Below are 22,053 nucleotides of genomic sequence, written 5' to 3'. Positions count from 1 at the left end.
ATAATATTTTTTTGTAAATATGCAATGTAATATCTTGAATTGTGTCTGCTTTGGCAAACCTAAGATCACAAAAATGAAGTTATTGCCTCCATTTTATAGCGAGAATAAATAAAATCGTTTATCTCAGATCACATACATATTATATCTGCGATTATAATACATTATGATTCATCTATTTAAGAATTTTATTATTAACCAATAGAATAAAAATGATTTAATAATAATAATTTATTAATTAGTCAATTTACAAGAATAGAAAATTAAATCAAAGTATTAAAATACATATATATATAAATCCAATATACATTAAAATATATATAAAAGAATATGTAATGCTAAATAATCAAATTGATAATAATGAAAATATCAAAATTTAGCATCTCTTCTTGTCTTATAAACATTAGGTAATCTAATTTTATTTAATCATAAATATATAATTTACAAACACTATATCAATACAAACTCTTCGTACGAGTACAGTGATTCCGTTTCATGACATTTCCAAATCCACTCGGGTATTAAAAAGTTACATTTTTTATTCTTCTCCTCTCTGAGACGATCGATACAGTTTGGAGTCGTCACAGCCACGTCCACAGTTTTATCGGGCCACTCGTTTTTAATCTCGCCTTGATAAGCCACTATATGCCTTTTTATGTCGTCCACATCAAAACCGTCAACACTAATGTTTGGATCTACATAAAACTTGATTCCCCAGAAATGATCAAGTAAGACTTTTTCAAAAGTACTATTATTTGATATGTTTTTCAAATCTGGATCCGAATCTGTCTCTACTTGGTAAGGATCAATAGCTGTTTCTTTTTCTTCACTAATTTCAACTTCATCTTCTGAATTTTCATCAGACATTTGCAGTTTTTTTAGTATATTTTTCACTCTGTCTTCTTTTGAGGCTTTCTCCTGAAGTTGCATAATCCTTTCGATATCATCATCGGTGTCTCCGTCTAAAAATATTAAGAGAAACTGAATCTAATTGTGGTATGTACACAGATTTCGATTAAACATTATTAATTTGGAATTGTCTAAGCATAACAAAACTATTTTTCAGTCAAATCTTATCTATATAGTTAAATATATTGAACCAACCGTCTTCATCTGGTTCATCGTCTTCAATTTTCATGTTTCGAATTGGATTGCTTTGAAATGAAGAACTAGGCGCATCAGGAACGTTAATCGGTTGTTTAGGAGTTCTTAACTTTGGATCCGTTGCGTACCACTTCCACGGTAAATGAGCTTTCTCTCTACTGCAATCTTCGATCCATTCAGCGGTGACAACGATCCCGCCGTTGCTCGACCGTTTGACTTGATCATGTTTGGGAGTATTTGGGAATGCACAGCTATAAAAATAAATAAATATAATGTCTATGCTATAAGGAAGATTATTAAAATTGTGACTAACATCAGATGGGTGCAAGAGCCATGCCAATCTGTACTATATTTAGCACCCAATGCTACGGCAGCGTCTCTAATGTTGCCCCTCTTCGGATTAACGTATCCACTGATTACAAAAACCACGCCTCTTAAACAATCGTTACCTCGTACAATATCGGAGATTTCTAGTTTCACCTTTTTCTCTGTCGAAATAAAAAGTTATTAGACTTAGACGTATAGTTCAATAAAGTAAAATATACGTGTGGAAATTTAATTCCTGGCTTGACGCTGCAATACTGAATCTATAGGGAATCAAACTAAAAGTAACCAAATAAAAATAAGAGTGCTATTTAACAGAGAATTATTTTGAGAGATATGTGCATTTAAATAAATTCTTTGTTCCATAAAAAGAATTGTTTGTGCATTCATGTAAGGTAAATCTTTGAATTTTTTCTTCGGAAAGGGATTTTTTAAAGAGAGATATTCATAAAGACAAATGCTCGCTCACACTTAATCTATCCAACAGTAATGCACAATTCGTTTTGTGGAACAATTATTTTATATATTGCTCATTTAAATTGTCCTCTAAAAATAATTCACTTTCATATTTACTAGCAGTTTTTTTACTTTTAAATCAATCATATCAATAGAGGTTGATCTAGCATCCCGGAATTAAAGTTCCACACCAAGAAACCACACCTTTAGAATCATTTTCATCAGAAGAATGAGCTCTTTTCCTATCGTTTCTATTATTATCATTAACTTTTAAACTGGTACTAGTAGAGGCATCATTATCGGAAGCATTATTTTTAGGATGAACACTGACTCGATCTTCCTTTTCTTTTTCAACGTTCATCTTGCTCTGCGGCGTCTCTATCTTTTTGTTATTATCTTTCTTTTGATTGACAATCTTTACCTTTTCTTCTTTATCTCGCTTTTGATTAGCAATCTTTTCTTTTTCATCCTTATCTCGCTTCTGGGCCAACCTTTGCTTTTCATCTTTATCACGCTTCTGATTATAAATCATTTCTTTTTCGTCTCTATCTTTCTTGATAATCATATCTATTCTTCCATATTGATCGTCATCGTCCTCCATATACATGATTCTATCGCATTTTCTCGAGAGAGACACATCGTCTGACTTCTCTGGCATATTATTCGATGTTTTCTCCACTTTTGGTCTACTAGTTTTAATAAGCAAACTGGAAGAATCTTTATTATATAAATTGCTCGATGATCCGGCTTGTCTAATTTGAGCTTCTAAATAATTGTAAAAAATGTATTAATAAATATTCAAAAACAATGCATTAGGATCAATAAAATACCTGTTGATAATTCAGGTTTTTTCGCTTTAGCAAACAGTTCTCCTGGTTTAAATAAATTGTTTAAATCATCATCACTATCACAATCATCTCTCAACTTGAATTTGCCCAGCATTCTATTTGAAGCACTAGATTGAGATGATGACGGAGAGTCACTATTGATTATTGTGTCCGAGCTGAAGAAATGTATAAAGGAGAGACCGTACTGAAACAATAAGAGGTTTTATTTATTATTATAGTCGTATTATTAATTACACTAAGTCTCATTTTATAGATATTGTTTGTTGTATGTATTTTTTTATTTTTGTTTTTTAACAAAATTTGTGTAACAACTAAATACACAAATTTTCACATCGTGCAAACAACCATTCCCGCACTTCTGCGTTTAAAGAAACTAAAATGTAAATGTAATGTTTTAGATGAATAAAAAAGTTACTCAATTGAACCTGATCATAAAATAGAATTACATTTTTTTCTGAATATTTTGTAATGTGAAAATGTTCAAAATATCACATTATAGGAATAAAATTAGCGTGTAATTTTACAAGTGAATCTGTGGAAAAATTAACATTTTTGTAGTATTATATTACCTGTACATGTCTATTATAAGGTTGAGTACAAACAACTCTAACCCTGTCCCATCTCTGAGTTTGTATCGATTGCACGAGCTGTTCCGTTTTGAACGTTCTAACGTTTGATATGTTAAGGGAATTTCTAGAGTCCCCTGGATTCATAAATGAACTAGTGAGAAGCAATACCTAAACAGTGACACAAATTAGACATTGTAACTTACAATAAAACACAATACAAATAGAACCAAACTTCATATTGTTGATTAGTTGACTCTGATCGTCCAACTAAAACTTCTACAAGCGCACTGTGATAGTTCCCAATATGAATTGATGTGATCTGAACTGATTTTTCTAATTGAAAGACAATAGACAGTGAAGATTCGCCCTTTTCTAGAGTAGTCCATCGCTTATTGCAAATGTCTTTAGATAACAGATTGGCCGCTGGGTGGTCCTACAATGCAAATGAAAACATAACCTAAAATTGTCACAATCATATAATTAGCAGATAAAATTGGGTATTACCGGATGTTCGCTGCTAAAACTGACAATGTAATCGACTTTAATTTGTGGCATGTTTTTTTCGATTTGTTTGAAAAATTCATAAGGAAAAATGGCGCGCCAAAATTTGACAAGCTTACTTCACAACAAACCGAAAGTGAGTGATGCGCATTTGAGCTACAATTATTAGATAGTAACGGCTTAGCAGACTGATTACTACTGTCAAAAAATATATTCTATAATATATCTAAAAAAATTAAATTATATAATGTGTGCTAATAATTATTATCTAATTCTAATTATTTGCATTGCAACATATTTTTCTTAAAAATTTGATGATATAAAAATAGAAAAATCGAAAATTCGATTTTTATAGATTAAGTAACGCTTTTTGCAATAAATATCGTTTGCACACATAACTTGTAATATCATTGGCGAACTTAAAAATAGAATATTTTTCAATATTTTCTTTTAGAGTTTTTTAAGACTTATATTGAGCCCTCTACCAGGTAAGTAATACAAGGAATATGCCCCTTAGGCCAGCCCTGGTGCTGCAAACGTTAGACGTCCACTAACGTAAACCGTTGTATGAGATTTAAAGGGGCATATTAAAAAAAATAATTAAAGGAAATATAGTGCCATCTCTGGAGAAAAGACAAAAATAAATATAAATAAGATTTGGGTTTTTTTATATTAGTTTTTACTCCCATACAAACTACGCGAATTGCTGAAATGGTAACACTGGCGTAACGGGCACACACTTCCGGTGGCAACCATGGTGAGCTCGCACGCTGGTGCGGGCCCGCGCCCTGTTCAATTGTAAATAAACAACTCTTTGTCGCAAATAAAATACTACTACTAGTGTTGTATTGATCACATTTATTTATTTACACAAAGCACATGACAAACGTTAGCCTAATGCGGTTACAACACAATCAATAACTACTACATAAGTGGTGAGATGCAAATCCCTGACATTTACTTTATTTTTATAAGCTATTATTTCAGCTTAAAATTAATGGATTTTATTATAAATAACCAAGTTATATTTTATTTTAATTATTCATTACGATATTCATCAGTGATATTATAAAAATCTAGGAAAACCTAATCTGTGATTATGGATCGGAATGATAATTGTATAATTATCACTAAATCTAATTTTACAGATTCGATAGAAAATGAAAAACACTAATGTTCATTTGGGATTCAAATTTATGTCATTGATTTATTATGCTGATGCTCATTTTTTCTCGTCTTATTTTCATTATTTACTAGTTAAAAAAAAATCTATTTGTATTTAATTTATATATGACATATGAGTACATTTTAAATATCGATAAATATTGTTTTTTTAATCTAATATATAAATTGTAAAAATAAAACACATTTTCTTTTTATATTACATTAATTTTATTTTTTATTAAAAGCCACTAATGAATATATTTTTTATGCGGCCCACATATTAAAATAATTATTCCATTGTGGCCCATAGGATTTTTTGCGACCCTTGAATTAAATCTTTTATTATTTAAAAGTCAAGAACAGAATTGATTTTATTGTGATGTTAAATATTTATTAAGAACATTTTTTCTAAATATAATCATTATTGAAATTGGTATCGAATTTAACTTCTGAATAATAAATTAACTATATAATAGTTCTGCTTTCGGCCGCACGAGGGCTTTGCGATATAAAAGCTGAACTTTCAGTAAGTGAACGCTTATTCAATTGTTAACTTTGTCGTGAGAAAAAGCTCCAGTATACATACATCAGATTCTGCGCGAGTTTTATGTGAGTACAGATTATAATTGATATATTAAAACATAATTGTTTTAAAAGCATCTTATTAATATTCCATATTTTTTAATAAAAGCACTATAAATAAATATGTAACTTTTTAACACTTTAACAAAATATTATATATTTATTCATTTATTTGTAACATTTAAAATAACCGATTTTTAAACATATCTTCAAATTTAAAATTATTTAATATAAAAATATTTTTTTGTAATAATATCATATTTTAATTGCTAAGTTTTGATCTATATGTAAATCGTATTATAATATTACAATATTATATTTAATTTATAATAAATTACCTACGCAGATAATATATTTATTAATATTGAATTATTAAATATTTTTAAATAACCAGTATTAATCTTGTATTGATGTATTTATAGTATTAATTTCATTATTAGCTTTTGTGGATTGATAAACTAAAAATTATGAATATTGTAGTAAATTTTCCTCGATCTTTCTCCCTCGTTCTGTATCGAAAGGTCACCGACCTGCCTCAAGGACATGAACAATTTCCACGAACCAACCTGGGAAAATCCCCTGTCTCACCGATGACACTGCCAGATCCCTTCGCGTTTGCGAAAGGTTTTAACTTACAAAATTCATATAGACAACAGATCCGGATGAAAGTTGCAAAATTCGCGTAGGTGTCTTTCAAAGCTCTGGAGGTTTCAAATTTTCGAATTTCCACTGAATGCGTGAAAAATTTGTGCGTGGGATGTTGTGAGACTCTGATGCTTTAAATCTGAAATGATTAACTTTAGCGATCGTTCAGAGAAAAATCAGACATAAACGCCTACAAATTGTGACCTTACCAAAATGACGCAGAACTTATATTAACAATTTAATACATATATGCACAAGTAATTTTATTATTATATCTATCTAACCTAGGTTTTTGAGAAAATCTTGAGAAAAACTCCTGAGATTTGATATTTTGTTTTAGTTTTTATGTAAAACAGGTGGAAACAACCTAATGTTGCTATTCTAAATATATATTAAAAGTATCAAGTCGCAGTGTAATTATTGCATTTATCATTAGAGTAATTAATATAATTTAAAAAGGGCCAGAAATTAAAATTTAACGCTAAGGTTTATTTAACCTGATTGCATATTTTAAAGTAAATCAATATAATACTTAAAATGTTTATTCACAGATTCTGCTCCAAAAGTTCTATTTAAAATGCAAAACCTGTTTTTTTAATGTTTGTTACGGCTAACATGTTTTAATATTCTTATTATCGCCTTATACGAAATTCTATAGTTTGATGTTTTAAATACATATAACACAGAGTTTCAAGGTTATACTAATGTTGCTTTAAAATTCGATTGTTGAAAAATTTCAATGTAATTTAGTGTAAGTCTAAGATTGATATTATATTTGTATTAACAAACTTGAACCTTGCCCTTACGGTGCAAACATCCGGTGATGTACACTCAGTGTACGATTATGATTTAATGATTTAAAATTGGAAAAACACGAATAATATTACAAAATAATAATTTGAATATTATTCAAAGTCGTAACAAATATTATAAGTGTGTAAAATGAGGCATTAGACATTGCAATTATTTTGTATAAATGCAGAAATTAAACGTATCAAATATTTATTTACAAAAATAATAATGAAAAATTAAGTAGAGAATCTCTGAAGCGAAAAATCCGACATGGTAAATTATTGCCATAATATTTATTTTTGCTACTTTTGATAATTGCATATATATTGAAATTTCTTAAATTATTATGTACATACATATATAAAAAAATACCTATAATAAAATATGAACATATTTTGCAACATAATAATAGAGATATCTACTTATTAAGATGGCATGTGCACTCGGTGTACATGACAGTAAAATAAATATTTAGTATGAAAACATGTTCATACATTCTTTTGAATCATTTTTTTTAAATCTTAGAGATTGGTAATTAAAACATTGTTTAAAATATCAATTAATTACCATTGTTAAAAATAACTGATATATTTTAAAAAAAACACATTTTTTAGTTATGATGAAAGATTGCGTTTTTGCGGAAACAATTCAATGTTAAAAATAATTATAATTACATATTAATATTTTTTAAATACACCTACTTGTTTTTTTAAATAAATTAAATAAATGTCTTAAATTTGGCTTATTCTGGAAAAAATTTAAATCAGAGATTAATGTATAATAATCTCAATACCCATATTCCAAAAAGATTAAAAATTGTCTAGTTAACCTATTAACTATTTTAATAACCCAAGCAATATGTAAAACACTTTTTGTTCTACTAATCTAATGAATTCTATAAAATTAGGGAAATAATTTTTAATGAAATATTAAAATAAAACCGCGTTAAAATTTTCTTAAAATAAAATATCAATTTAATAATAAAAAAAAATTATTGTTTTTCTAAATAGCATAAGTATAAGTTTTATAAACGGTTTTCCGTGCACCTAATCACTTGATATCGAATGCACCAGTTAAATATTTAAAAGATATTTTGATCAATATTGCTTTGCCTACTGTGAGAATTTATAATTTAATTTTTTTATTATTGTCACTGGCAGTTAACACGATTTAGTTCATGTAACTGCATCTAGTAATATGAATGTGTTCAAATTGAGTTGTGCTTAGTAAGTTTCAATCGAGCAATTTAAACAACTCGTAAGATTTGTCTGTCTCGCCTTTTAATTTAAGACAGAAGCTTTCAAGCTGTTTAAAACATAATTGAGTAAAGTTTTTTATTTTTTATTGTCATAACACAGATTTATCAAACTAAATTTTTATTTTAATAAGTAACTAGTAACCGAAAGATCTGGGTTAAAATCTCATATATAATTATATTTCCGATCGATAATCACAGATTAGTTTTTCTTAAGACTGCTTTGTGATTATATTAGATGTCATTTAATTTATGTACAAATATTGATTTCTATAACGCCATATTAGGTTGCATTGCTCGGTCATTATTATCAAAGCAATCTTCCTTCTTATATCCTACAAAAAAATCTTGTTATACATATCTTTAAGACTAACTTGAAAATGTCTGGTAACATGCTGCCGTTAGTTTTATTGAAGTGACCGTTTTGGTCTAATTAGTACGGCGCCCGCCTCGTTAATGTGTCTAGACGACCCCGTTGGGAAGTTTTGACAAAATGAGGAAAATATATGTAACGTACTTTATATTGACATCTGAAGGACGTCTGATAATAATTACAGATCTTTACAATAAGATAATTACAAGCTGAACTCAAAGCACGTATGCTTGAAACGTCCATCTACTTGATTTAATTTTATTAAATATCTAATGACAAAAACATTTTTAACTTTTTCCATTGATTAAAACTATGAACTTCCATGCTTTCGCTTTTCTGTTCAGAAAACATTGGCTATCCTTTCTCTCTAACAGACACAATACTTCAAATGATCTATTTTTAATGGCTTGTATAATCAATTTTGATTCTTCGTTATATATTTCTATCACTTATATTCATATCTGTACCTCGAATTTATATACAACTCAATCCATAATTAATGTGCCTGAAAATATTAAGCAAATTCGAAATTATGAAGATTTTTTACATCTACTATTTAAAAGTTGTGTTATCTAAAAGTTAATACATAAAGCACACAACACAAAAGATTTTCTGTTTTATTTTTTATATTTAAATTTGTCGTAATTATTTGTTAAAAGCATAATACTTTTATTTATTTATCACACAGGTATTAAACAAGCGCACGTGCCGAACGCTTATTTAGGTGGATTACCCACTCGCAAATGTTGCTTTCTAAAGGGTCTGAACAAAGTAATGCACTGCATTTGCTAGAGTGAATGTGTATTTTTCAACATTTAATTTATGTATCAGTGAAATCATATCTATATTTAAAGATTATTTTGATATCACAAATAATTACAAAAAAAGTGATAATATAAAATACTATTTTACAAAAAAAAAATTTATCAATGGCAAAAATTTAATACAAATTTCAAAATACATTATCGTATAAAACTAGATTAAACATTTATTATGCACATATGCAGTTTAGAGCAGTATACAGTGGCGTAGCTATGGGGGGGTGAAGGGGGCGGGCCACCCCGGGCGGCACTTGCTTGGGGGCGGCATATTCGCGATGTTATCGTCTAGTGTGGTTCTTACCCCTGAATGCACTATAACATATATAAATCCACGAATAAGAAGAGCTTAATATTAACCAATTTATTATTTTAAAAAATGTATGGGGGGCGGCAATTTTAAGGATCGCCCTGGGCGGAACATACCCTAGCTGTATATAATTTCACTAGCACCTGTCAGATAAATTAAATTTTCCCTAGTAAAAATATATCTATCAGTAAAAATTTAATCCGATATGATTTCACTGAAATACTAGTGAAAATATATTTTCAATGGTAGTACATATTTACTGTAAAATATATACAAATGTAAACAATATGCCTTATATAAATGTAACCTCACAATACATATATCAAAGTAAAAATGAAATTGCTGATATATATAAACAAAATACTAGTTCAGCTAAAATTAAATTTTGTGATTTAAAAGTTTAAAATAGTTCATTATAATTGAATATTGCTAGTTTTATATTATATTAGGTAGTTATCTGGTTTATAGAATGATTCTTGGCTCTTATGCCAATAAATGGAAGGTGTGGTAATTCGATTTGGCGCCACAACAAATCGGTTTAGAGTTGCATTTAAATGACTAATTGCATGTTCCAGCGTTCGCTATAATTTCAGTGTGTACCAGTGGTGTATTCCGAATTTTCGTAATTGAACTTCCAGAGCAGTTAGTTCGCCTGGCAACAGTATCTATATTAATTTATTCGCGTATAACGAGTGGGCTTATAATATTAGCCGACTTTGTTACACTTTCATCCACAAAGTGTTTACTTATTAGAGTATTCACGTTTTCGTTTCGTATTATAAATTACATTTAATAATAATTCATATTTATGTTGGACGTAAAAGGATCTAGTACTTTAGCATAAAGGGATTAAGTACAATAAGTACTAGATGTATGAAGAACTTAATATTTTTAATTTTAAATATTATTTGCATACGTCAGATTAAATTAAATTAAATGTTATAACGTGGGGTCACGAAAAGATCACCGTTACAAATATGTGTAATGAACACGCACAATACAACACATTTTTTTATATATACTTCAACAATTGCATTTTCACTTTTATATAGATTTCTTAATAAATATACCTATTGAAAAGGGATTTGTAACTCAACCCTTTACTAAAATTTACCCCCGTATCATATCAATACGAAACTTATTCTAAAAATAAATATGTAAATAAATTACATATAATGGTCAAGTATAATAAGCTAAATTCAAATGTAAATAGGAAATCACTAATAATCACGCGGGACAATAAAAATAGAGATAATTGTTGATTTAATTAATACATAAACTATAATATAGCGAAAATAGTAACTATACAAATGTCAAAGGAGACAATAAAGGTCAATGTGATGAGACCTTTTATCAAATTGTTTTTAATTAAGAATATGTTTATGTACAATTGAGAGATTTTAGAAATAGATAAAAAACACTAATATTACAAATTGTGTTAAAAAATAATTTTGTACTTTTTATTATTAATATTTTATATTATTTTATAAAAATATTGCATATGTACATAGGTGTTAATATAATTATATAAATTACAAATATAAATCAGAGATTAAGTTACGATATTTTTTAGGGAAATATTTTTGCGAATCAATGACAATTAAAATGAGCAATATATAAAATAATTGTTCCATAAAACGAATTGCTTGTGCATTACTGCAACTAAAGATTTTCCGTAGAAAAAAATTCGAACCTTAGAGATACAAACAATGAGTTTGTGTTATATTAATTAAATTGGATGAAAGAAATTAAAATATTTTTCGTCAATTATATTTTTAATTGAGTATAAAAAACTGGCATTATTTATTCCCTGCAATTATTTTGAGAGCATTTAAATACATAGTTCTATTGAACGAATTGCTTGTGCAATACTAAAAAAATTCGAACCTTACATAAATAAACATCAAATACTTTGGGTATCGAGACAACAAATACAAAAACTTCAGAAACAACACGAACTTTTACATGTTTTTAAGTTATAAGTATTTAACGATAAAACATGTGTAGGCCTTTTCAACGAATTGTTTCGTTCATCGAACGAATTCTACGAATTTCGGTCATAGTAGAACCATCGATAAACATTTTTTCACAAATGTTTTTCGAAGGCGTAAAAGCATATTTTTTTTGGGGGAAGCCTTGCTTCTCAAAATAAAATAAAGGCGCATTAAGGACCATGGAAATTTAAGCGGCAGTAGTCACACGGGTATATTGAGATAAAAACGACTACGTTGTTGTTAAAATATTCGTCTTTTTTTCATGAAACGCTCTTTTGTCGTTTATTTTGCCTTTTTCTTTCACCAGGAGATAATTTAAAACCATGGTAAAAAATAATGAAAAATTATTGTTAATTTAATTTTTAGCAACATTGAGCGAGACATACGTGCTATAAATTTAAAATCAATTATATATAGTAATAATATTATTTTTAATTTCCATCTAAATAATTCTGTATTATTAAACTCAGGCAGTGTAGGAAAATTGATTGCCTGCAATTCACCGTCAGCAATTTACCGCCAGCAATTAATCGCTAGCACCTTACTGCCGCGTCAATTGATCGCATAAAAAAATATAGCCTACAAATGATCGCTAGCATATTTTAGTCTAAAACAGTGATATGTGCTTGATCAAATTATAAAAAGTATCAAATCTATCTTAAGCTATGATTAGCATATTCCATAAACTATGAGGGTATTATGGAAAAAATAGGTGTATGGAAATATGTAATTTAATATTTAGATTAAGAATTTTAATAGCATTTTATTTTAAGCATGAGTATGTCTTCCGGGTGACCATCTATAAAGGAAGCTATTGTGGTTGCTTTCCGATGACCACAAAAAATTACGAGTGCGAATAACTATTTGTTAAAAAAAACAATGCTATTGTTTCGACAAATATAATATATTCTATCAGTGGAAACAGACTAATAAAAAAGTTCAGGATCTAAATGCTTTTTGTTTATAGTTTTTGAAAGTATGTGATGGTCATTTATCTGGCTCTTGAGTGCTTAATATTATATTGTTATCAAGTGTTTGTTTATAAAGTGCGTGTTTTATTTCTAGAATATAATTAATATAATACATTTTTTTTTAATTTTGTACAGGTACAGTGACTCTACGTAACCAAAATATAATATGTTCATAGTTAATAAAATTAATGTACTAAGATTATACCTTAAGTAAATATAATATATTTTTGCTTTTTAACAAAGGGCAAAGTTAGTGTTATTTATTTTTTACATGAATAATTATTCAATTATTAATTTCACTAAAAGAATGGTAATATATATATATATATATAGATTATGATAATTTAAAATCAAAAATAATAATATTATAACATATCCATCCAAAATATAATTTTTTAAAAAAATTCTAGTCAAAAATAATAAGTTTTAGATTATGAAAATCAAAAAACATGCAACTGCAGATATGTCTAAAAAATATATATTAAAAGTTAGTTAAAAAATAATATTTTAAAATATTACTATTTTATTATTACTGATTTTGATAATTATATACCATAATAATTTTCTTGTCTTTTTTAGATCGAAGTATCTCAAAATTCACCAATACAATGCAATGGTTACGTCGAATGGTTTGGTTGTTGCTTTTTATTAATTAATATATTAAAAACATATTGTGTTTACATATATTTAAATTAAACTTTTCTATTACACACGCCATATAAATAATAAAACATATTTTCATATTATTGTTTGTATATATCAACGTCAAACATTTTCCGGCTTGGTTTTTCATTCAGGCATTTTGTATGCTGAATTTCCGTGATTAATCATTGCCCATTTAGGGTTCAAGGAACCGTTGCTTCCGGATTCCTTATAAAGACACTTTACATAATAATACGTAATAATATTTTTTTTCTCAAAAATCCAATACTTTAAAATATTGCATATTTTAAATGACCTCCAATAAATATAGTATGTACTTAAATATCTCAAATGCATTCAATGACTTATTAGTAAATAAATATAAAATAGCACAATAGAACGAAAGTTTTGGATTCTCTGCCAAGTATTCAAAATATTCTCGAACTGCTATAATAATTTAAATAATAATAATAAATGTGTTTGAGTATACTTTTATAATTGTTTAAGATCACTCTTTATGGTGATATTTATTAGTATTATTATATAATATTTTATTACATATTTAATAATTCTGCCAAATTATACAATATGTATATTATCTTTTTGCAAAAGCGCTGAAGAGTGATTGAAAACAATTTTTATTTTAATTTTTATAAAGTAGGTCATTTTTTATATCTATATTATAATTATTTACGCTGTCAAGTCAAATTATACAAAGGAAAATCTCACTAACTATATTTAATTTCTTGTTAGCCCCGAGCCGATGTAATTTAATTTTTAAAATTTCGCAGTAGTTAAAAAACGGAGTTTCACAAGAAAAAGACCTTCACCGCGAGGTCAGGGCCCCCGAGAATCATAAGGGATCTGCCTGGCCTCCTACAGCAAATAAATCTACCCGTTTCATTAGAAATTAAAATACGGAACGGGAAGGAAGACTCTTGTCTTTGTTTAACACTTGACATGGGTTTCACTACAAACAAACATGAAAATGATTTAATGCATCTTCAAAGCGATTAATTACTATTTTATGTTTCAGATGCTGATGTAGCAGATCTTCCATCGTTGGTGACGTTTCATCTTATTTATTATTTATAAGAAACAATGCATCGTTTTAAATTTAAAGATAGCTGTTAGGGTCTTCGTTTGTTCAGATTGAATCCATATTGATTTTGGATATGTTTTCGCAGGTGGGTCGTTGAACGGCCAATGGGTAGTAGAATTTCCAGTAGGGACGGCAGCTAGGTCGCTTGCTGCACAGGGTGTCGCAGCTGCTACTTTGTGGGTCAGAGTTGAGCCAAGAGCTGCAGCTCATGCTAGAAACCTGACGCTTTGGGCGTTTAGGGTCACTAGGTTACCTCCGCCCGCCAACGGTACCAGACTAAGCGCACAGGTAATCTATGATATTTCAACTACTCAAACATTCATGATTCAGTTGAGATACAGAGCAACCATCAAACTAGTTTTCATACCCTTAGAAGCGAGAGAGCTACGCCATAACCACTTTAAGTCGAAATTCAGCTCTTTTCATTAATACCTTGACTGTTCTTCTACTGATAGAGACATAGTGTTCGTTATACACTCTAGTACTACTCTATGTAATTCACATGTCAAATTGTAGTTATATATGATGCGTAGTTGTTGCTTCAGTCAAGTTTTAACAATTGACTTTGACGCTCTGCGATTTCTTTATTTTTTTTATAAAAAAAGTACAGTAAGATATTAGAGAATGTTTTACCAAGTCCTATGGTATTGCGAGGATCTAAGTTTCACTGTTCAACACTAATTGTACACACCATTGGTGACACAGTTTCGAAGCACATTATTTGGAGACGCAGACCTCAAGGATGCGCCACCTAGAAACTGTTTTGGCAGTTTTTGTCAGGAGAACGAGGTGGTGCAGACTCGCTCCGTAAATGCAGAGTAAAGCAGTGCAGTCTTAAAAGGCCACGATGTGACCCCTCTACAGGAGATGCTCTAAATGGGCGGAAACTTCATTGTGATGGCTGTCCAAGAATTAAATCTTAAAGCTTAACTTGATAACTGGAATGTAATGGGAAACCCTGGCGCCAGGCCAAGAAAAAGACTAGTGCACCGTCCTTTCTGCTTTGCTCGACGGCCCAAAATCAACTGACCGACGTGGCTCACAACTGTTCTTGTCCCTAACGCCTGTCAAAAAGAAGGATAAATTATCCGAAAGTATTTAGCAACGTGCTATAAGCTAACGAATTATGTTTTTTTATAAAGGTATTTTAACTATATGTTATCTCTCTTGAAAAACCGTTTTAAAGTTGTTCTGAGAAACGTCTTGTTTAACGATCGGTCGCCACAGTATAAACATTTCCAAAACGGCCGTACTTAGTAATTAATGTTGATTAAAAATAAAATTTACGAAATTTACACGGCTCTTGTAAACCATTTAAGATATAAAAAGAGAATCAGTCAATTTTTTCCAAAGCTGTTTAATTAAAAAGAACATCGGAAAGCAAATATTAAGCAAGTCGCCGACGGTTTAGAATTGATCCAACTTGTATTAACAGGTGTATTAAAAAAAAATTCTAATGGTCCTAACGTAAGTGCCCAAAAAAGCCAAGACCGAAAAAATCACGTCAAGTTCGATCAAATGTAAAGGTTTTGCGCACTGTTTTTTTTCGATCTTAATGATATAGTCTATTACGAATTATATTTGCGGTCAATAAAAAGTAATATTTTTCAGTTTTACACCTTTTGCGTGAGGTAATCCGAAGAAAATGAATAGAATTATGGGCAAACAACTCTTGAACTTTTTATCACGTTAACGCACCGGCTCACACTTCACTACAAATCGTGTTTTTAGACAAAAACGACACCGTCGTAATGCCGCTACCACAATACAAATTTGCAAATTTTGTCTATTCCTGCATATATAAAGGACAATAAATACACAACAATGGCAAAATCGAGTAGCAACATTGCAAAATTTTCAATGAAGTGACTGATAATCAGTGTTTCAAAATAACTCCAAACTCTTTTTAAACTGTGGAACTCGTTTATAACCCTACCTTAATAAAATTTATTATAAACTTGAAAATTGACTGGAGCTGTTGGGACAAAGATAGGAACATTGTGCAGGTATAAATTTAGGTTCATGCTTTAACTTCACCTACCCGAAAATGCAGATATTCCAGAAAGTTCATAATACTTTTTAATTCTAGAATGCTTTGATACTATTTCCCCTATTGTTTCAAGCTATTGATTTTGGACAATTTAGTCTGGAACATTTTAAAGATCTCACGTGAACTAAAAAATAAAAAAGTTACAGACCATGGTGCACATGTCATGAATTTTTCGACATGTGTTTTGTACCGTATGAAGCCTGGCATAATCGTGATCAACGCATTTTATGTTTGGCAGTGCTGGCTTTTTGGATTTTTTGTGGAGTTACGCTAAGAGTCATATCTATGTCGAAACCCAAAACGTTGGAGCACCTAAAAACCCGCGATACCGCCAGAAATCTACGAAAATGTCACAGAAAGGATCGTGCGATTATACTTGCGAATCCTTACGTGCGATTGTACTTGCCGTTGTCAGTACAACAACAAACTATACGAGTTACATAAGAAGCCATAAGTATAATATAATGCTACGTTTCAGGCGGACCAGACATTCTGTCCCGCTATAAAACTGACGCACCTTAGCAATTACGCGGATTGTGGCGTTCTGCGCATTGGACTATTAAACTGTTCGGTTAATTCCTTTACCATCATGTACAAACTTGCAGGGAGATCCTGTATTTGGCTCATCCTCAAGTCTATAGTTCTTAGATCAAATACGCTGGAATCCTCTTTGTCGTTACCACACACTCTTAGTGCATGATCTGCCTGATATTCTGTGTTCTAATTGATTGGTGTGTCCCACAGGAATTTGAAGAATATACGGAAATGGCTGGATCGGCAGCTGTGCGCGTGGGTGGGTTGGAGAGCGGCGCTGGAGGCGCTGGCTGGCAGAGGGTCGACGTGACCGGAGGAGTCCGTCGATGGGGTGGCGCTGGACCCCTGCTGCTGCTGCTGGACTGCTCCGGTTGCGGTCGGGCGGTTAGAGTGCCTATGGGTAGCGGAGGAGTCGGCGGGGCTCGCCCCTTCTTGGTGCTGCGGGCGGCTCCCGCGGGTGCTCGAAGAGTGCGTCGGAGGGCGCTGGACTGCGGCCCCGACGCCAGAGACCAGTGCTGCAAGCAAAGGTTCTACGTGAACTTTAGGGCGCTCGGCTGGGACGATTGGATCATAGCGCCCCGTGGCTACTACGCCAATTACTGTCGGGGGGACTGCGGCGTGAACAGAACGCCGGACACTTTTCTCACGTATTATTCGCACGTGCTCGACGAGTACAGGCGTTTGGATAGACTGGCGGGTCTCAGGCCGTGCTGCGCACCGCTCAAGTTCTCCAGCATGTCGTTGATCTACTTCGGCCCCGACTCCAACATCATCAAACGGGACCTACCCAAGATGGTGGTCGACGAGTGCGGCTGCCCCTGAGCTCGAACGGCCAAGACCCGGCGATGACCCAATCGTGCGAAAATATCCGGACGCTGCACCCGAGTGTCGTTTCGGGTGCTTTATAACACTTTTTTTACCGAGTCTAATCGACGCTTTTAACTAGTTAGCCAAATTATAAATTACGATATCTCAACGATCGTCAAAGATTAACTTTCGTTTCCAGAAAACGATCTCATAGCGCGCGCCGAAGACCGATCGAGGTCTTCGGTTTGCGGTGCGACTATAGGTGTACAGGAAAAGAATGTGTTTTTCAACTTTAACAATTTTACAATCTAAATACCATTTTGCTTTTCTGTTAAGTGTGTTCAAACAGACGCCAAGTAATGAGCATGTAATATGCTGTGTGATGCGGATCTTAACAATGACGTCTGATGAAAACATCTGTATTACAGACGTTTGTTCTCTGATTGTATTTAATTACACTAATGGGAAAATACGAGAGAAAGAGACAATTATTTTTATTATCGAGTACTTCACAAAAAAATAGCACAAGCTCGATGTACATGTGTTTTTATTTAAGCAATAGTGAGAAATTACAATTTTAACCTTTTGTTTTCTCTGTTTTATGCAGGAACGCCTTTTAACAAATACGTTGAGGTTGTAAAATTCAGGCAAAAATGATCCACTCCATTCTCAATGCTCGCAGCATTTCACGAAAACGTACAAAAATAATTATGTATCGGTTTCAGATAGTTCCGGCTTATTATAATTAAATATTGGTGATTCGCCTTAAACTGCCACGCTATATTTAATGTAAAAATCTCCAACAAAACTGTATTCCTAAACGCTCATTACTTGGTTTGAAAACATACATAATCAGTGAACGATACTTTTTGTTTATATTATTCTGTGTAAATAGCCTTGATAACCTAATTCTTGTTCTCTAATGTTCTTTTCCAGTAACCCTATTATTATATATTTATAGATAGGCTTCAAATTAAATTTTCGTCCGACGCGCACAGTCGGGCGGTCATCTGGAATAATAAATTATTTATACTACTATAAGAAGAACAGACGTGTGACTTCGAAAAGTTGTTTTTCTCGAAAGTGGACTCTTTACTATACCTTTTGTGGTCCGCGTCTTTTAAAAAAGACTGTTCAACGCGGAAATATGAGAGGGTGAGAGAAAGGGTGAGAAAGTCACATGACAATAAAAATGCATAAGTCCTGTGGATGCTTCGTTTCACATTATACAAAATAATATAAAAGTTATATAAACGTTTATGTCTAAACAATTATGATGATGATGATGATGATGATAAAAATAACCAAAAAATTGTAAAAAATAAACCTTTTTCGAAAAAAAATATGTAAAAGGTTCGCGGTTATGATGACACCGGATGAGGTCAACGGCTGAATTAGGAAAACTCAAAAGAATATTGTAAAATATTATTTTGAATCGCGTTGAGGGATATTTGTTTATGGATTGGGCTGGTATTTTATATTATAAATGGTCAGTTATTAAAACAAAATATAATAACAACTTTATTTTAGTTCAGCCGCGCAGTTATATTTTTTTAAATGCCCTTTAATCACACGTATTAAAAGATAAAATATGTTTTTAAATGATTAAGATGATTTTTTAATTGAAATTTTATGATTTTAAATTATCTACTTAATTAAAAACTTTTATCAGAATATTTTTTGGAACAAAATAAATATTTTCATTTGTGATAAGAATACATAAATTTATTGGTAAATACAAAAAATCAATTACTGGCCATTTGAATTATTTTTTAGTGACCATCAAAATCTAAACTATTTTTTAAACGATTGTTATCGCTACACTAAATTATTTATACTGATCGTTTGTCTGATAAAATACTGACCGTTTAAATACAGAAGCCGTTTTTTGTGAATTGTATACTATTTTCTGTTTCATATGTTGCAATCGATCCGACGCCGATTGACACTGTTCGGTGATTGAGATTTTTAGAAATTCGCTAGAATCGCTTTGTCGAAATAAATACCTACTAAATAAATAAATCACGAAATTTTTAATATACCAAATAATATTTTTTTTATTAATCAGACTTAATCGTAAAATAAAAATAAGATAAAATAAAAATAAAAATCCATAAATTTTAATTAACCCTCTGATAATAAAAATAAAATACATGTTATTATTAACATCGACATGTGAACGAAAAATATTGTTTTAAATTAAAATAAATGATATATCTCTATAATCATACAGTTCTCAATCTATTTTTAAGATTGAAAAAAAAATATAATATATAATTAATAAATTAGTGAAGGAAAAATTCACAACTTTTACTAACATATATATTATATATATAATATACATGTATCTATGTATGTAAATATGTATCAGGGGTTTTCAAGTATTGTCTTCTGTTTATTAAAAAAAATTGCTTTAAAGATTTAATAATAAAACCGCTGTTGAAAATCCCTAATATGTATCCATAAAATGATTGGTGGTTTAAAAGGTATCATCGCGATTAATTAATCATGTAATCGAATAAATGTTTTACTTTACAACTAATAGTTAAGACTAATACGTCTGCTTAATCCGATCACACTTATCAAACCACATATCATTAAAATACAGCTATTAGGAGCTTACAAAAGTATTGTTTTTAATTTGCACGATTGTTATTATTGTTATGTCTTACTTTGCATTACTATCATTATATATATTTATTGTTCCCGTGTAAAAATATTATTATATATATAAAAAAATATTCATCGAATTACTGAATTAATTATGAAATTGTTATTTGACACGATAATATTTTGTACATTGTGTAAAGAAGTGTTGTTATCAGCCGTTGAACGATTCCAAGATTCGCCATGTTCATTTTGGGTGAAATCTAAACAAACTCGTACTGTTTGTCTTTGGAATTGCATTTGATTTTTAATTATTAATAAAAAATATTATTAATTGTATAATATTCGTTCGACACTTTCAGACGACTTTATATCCTACATAAATACAATAAATTTTGAAGATAACACAGAATAAAAACGTTTTTCTATAATATCCATCCATAATATCCTTCCAGTCATAAATTAAGTTGATAAGAAGAGTAGCAGTGCTTTAAATTTTGCGAAGACTAATCAATAAAGTTTTCTGCATTGTACAAAAATTTTACCAAAATTTTTTTGTTGCTAATAAACTTATACAAAATATTTTTTAACTCTTTGAGAAATCCGTATAATTGTTACTTCAAATGCGTTTATAATATATTCCGACAAGAATGTATTTATTAAAAAAATTGTTAATTTAAAATATTTAATTAGATGAAACAGCTGCGCGAAGTCCATTTAAGATTAGGATTTTATGTTATTTTTGCATAAAAAATTACAGTACAAGTGTTATTTCACAAATTAATTACCTAGACATAATATTTCGATTCGCCTTGAAAAAAAAGTAATCGAGTAAATTTTCAAATTTTGTGTCAAATTTAATTAAATTGTACAAGATGCATAAAAACAATGACATTTAAGCAAAAAATTTAGTAGCTAGTCTATTGCCCTAAAAATATTTTTTAAGACCGTAGACTAGCGATATGATGCTAAAAATTCCATTTCTAAACAAGCTCTTATGTGACTAGCCTTTTCACAAAAACACAAAAAAAAAACAAGTGAAAAACGAGTCGCCAAATAGGAAGCAAAATCATCGTTGCCGGATTTTTTATACATTCAAAAACAGCATAACTGCAGCGCATGAACTTAGTTTTATAAGATAAAACGGGATTCACGTACCGCTCGAATTACCAGTGAATGCTTAAAAATAGACAAGATGGAAGAGTTGTTAATTTATTTTTAATATTTCTCTCTACTTCTTACACAGATTAGCCTCTGAACTCGGCACCAGTGAAGCTCACAACAAATCGACACACGCGTTCAGTATGAGCATAGATCCTTATGTATCTGCATTAAAAATATTTATATATATAAATATATATATATATATATATATATATACATATATATATATATATATATATATATATATATATATATATATACATATATATATATATATATATATATATATATATATATATATATATATATATATATATATATATATATATATATATATATATATATATATATATATATATATATATATATATATATATATATATATATATATATATATATATATATATATATATATATATATATTTTAATCTATTACATAATATC

General features: G+C 30.0%; 2 protein-coding genes across 2 annotated transcripts; one reads left to right on the top strand and one right to left on the bottom strand.

The window, feature by feature from the left end:
- Window positions 1-220: 220 nt before the first annotated feature.
- Window positions 221-3,941, bottom strand: XRCC1 (DNA repair protein XRCC1). The gene is made up of 8 exons (XM_088190189.1): window positions 3,803-3,941; window positions 3,531-3,731; window positions 3,299-3,466; window positions 2,712-2,913; window positions 2,086-2,646; window positions 1,415-1,589; window positions 1,102-1,352; window positions 221-959 (listed from the first exon to the last, which is right to left on the bottom strand). The coding sequence occupies exons 1-8, from the start codon at window positions 3,851-3,853 to the stop codon at window positions 448-450; spliced, it is 2,121 nt and encodes a 706-aa protein (XP_088046315.1). The 5' UTR covers window positions 3,854-3,941; the 3' UTR covers window positions 221-447.
- A 1,565-nt stretch (window positions 3,942-5,506) lies between these two features.
- On the top strand, window positions 5,507-20,852 carry Actbeta (inhibin subunit beta). The gene is made up of 3 exons (XM_088190606.1): window positions 5,507-5,572; window positions 13,283-14,735; window positions 17,242-20,852. Exon 3 carries the CDS (start codon window positions 17,263-17,265, stop codon window positions 17,851-17,853), a length of 591 nt encoding a protein of 196 aa, XP_088046732.1. The 5' UTR covers window positions 5,507-5,572; window positions 13,283-14,735; window positions 17,242-17,262; the 3' UTR covers window positions 17,854-20,852.
- Window positions 20,853-22,053: the final 1,201 nt, after the last annotated feature.

The sequence above is a fragment of the Plectrocnemia conspersa genome, unplaced genomic scaffold (genome assembly GCF_051122295.1).
Source record: "Plectrocnemia conspersa isolate PC_06_02 unplaced genomic scaffold, ASM5112229v1 ptg000008l, whole genome shotgun sequence".
Classification (NCBI taxonomy): Eukaryota; Metazoa; Arthropoda; class Insecta; order Trichoptera; family Polycentropodidae; genus Plectrocnemia; species Plectrocnemia conspersa.
The sequence above is the reverse complement of the archived record's forward strand: the minus strand, read 5'-3'. Positions and strand labels throughout refer to the sequence as shown.

Coding starts and splice junctions, on each gene's coding strand:
- XRCC1 (XM_088190189.1), bottom strand. CDS start 3,853: ATGCCACAAATTAAAGTCGATTACATTGTCAGTTTTAGCAGCGAACAT. Junction 2,914..3,298: donor CTTATAATAGACATGTACAG/GTAATATAATAC, acceptor TTATTGTTTCAG/TACGGTCTCTCCTTTATACA. Junction 1,590..2,085: donor TGATGAAAATGATTCTAAAG/GTGTGGTTTCTT, acceptor TTATTTCGACAG/AGAAAAAGGTGAAACTAGAA.
- Actbeta (XM_088190606.1), top strand. CDS start 17,263: ATGGCTGGATCGGCAGCTGTGCGCGTGGGTGGGTTGGAGAGCGGCGCT.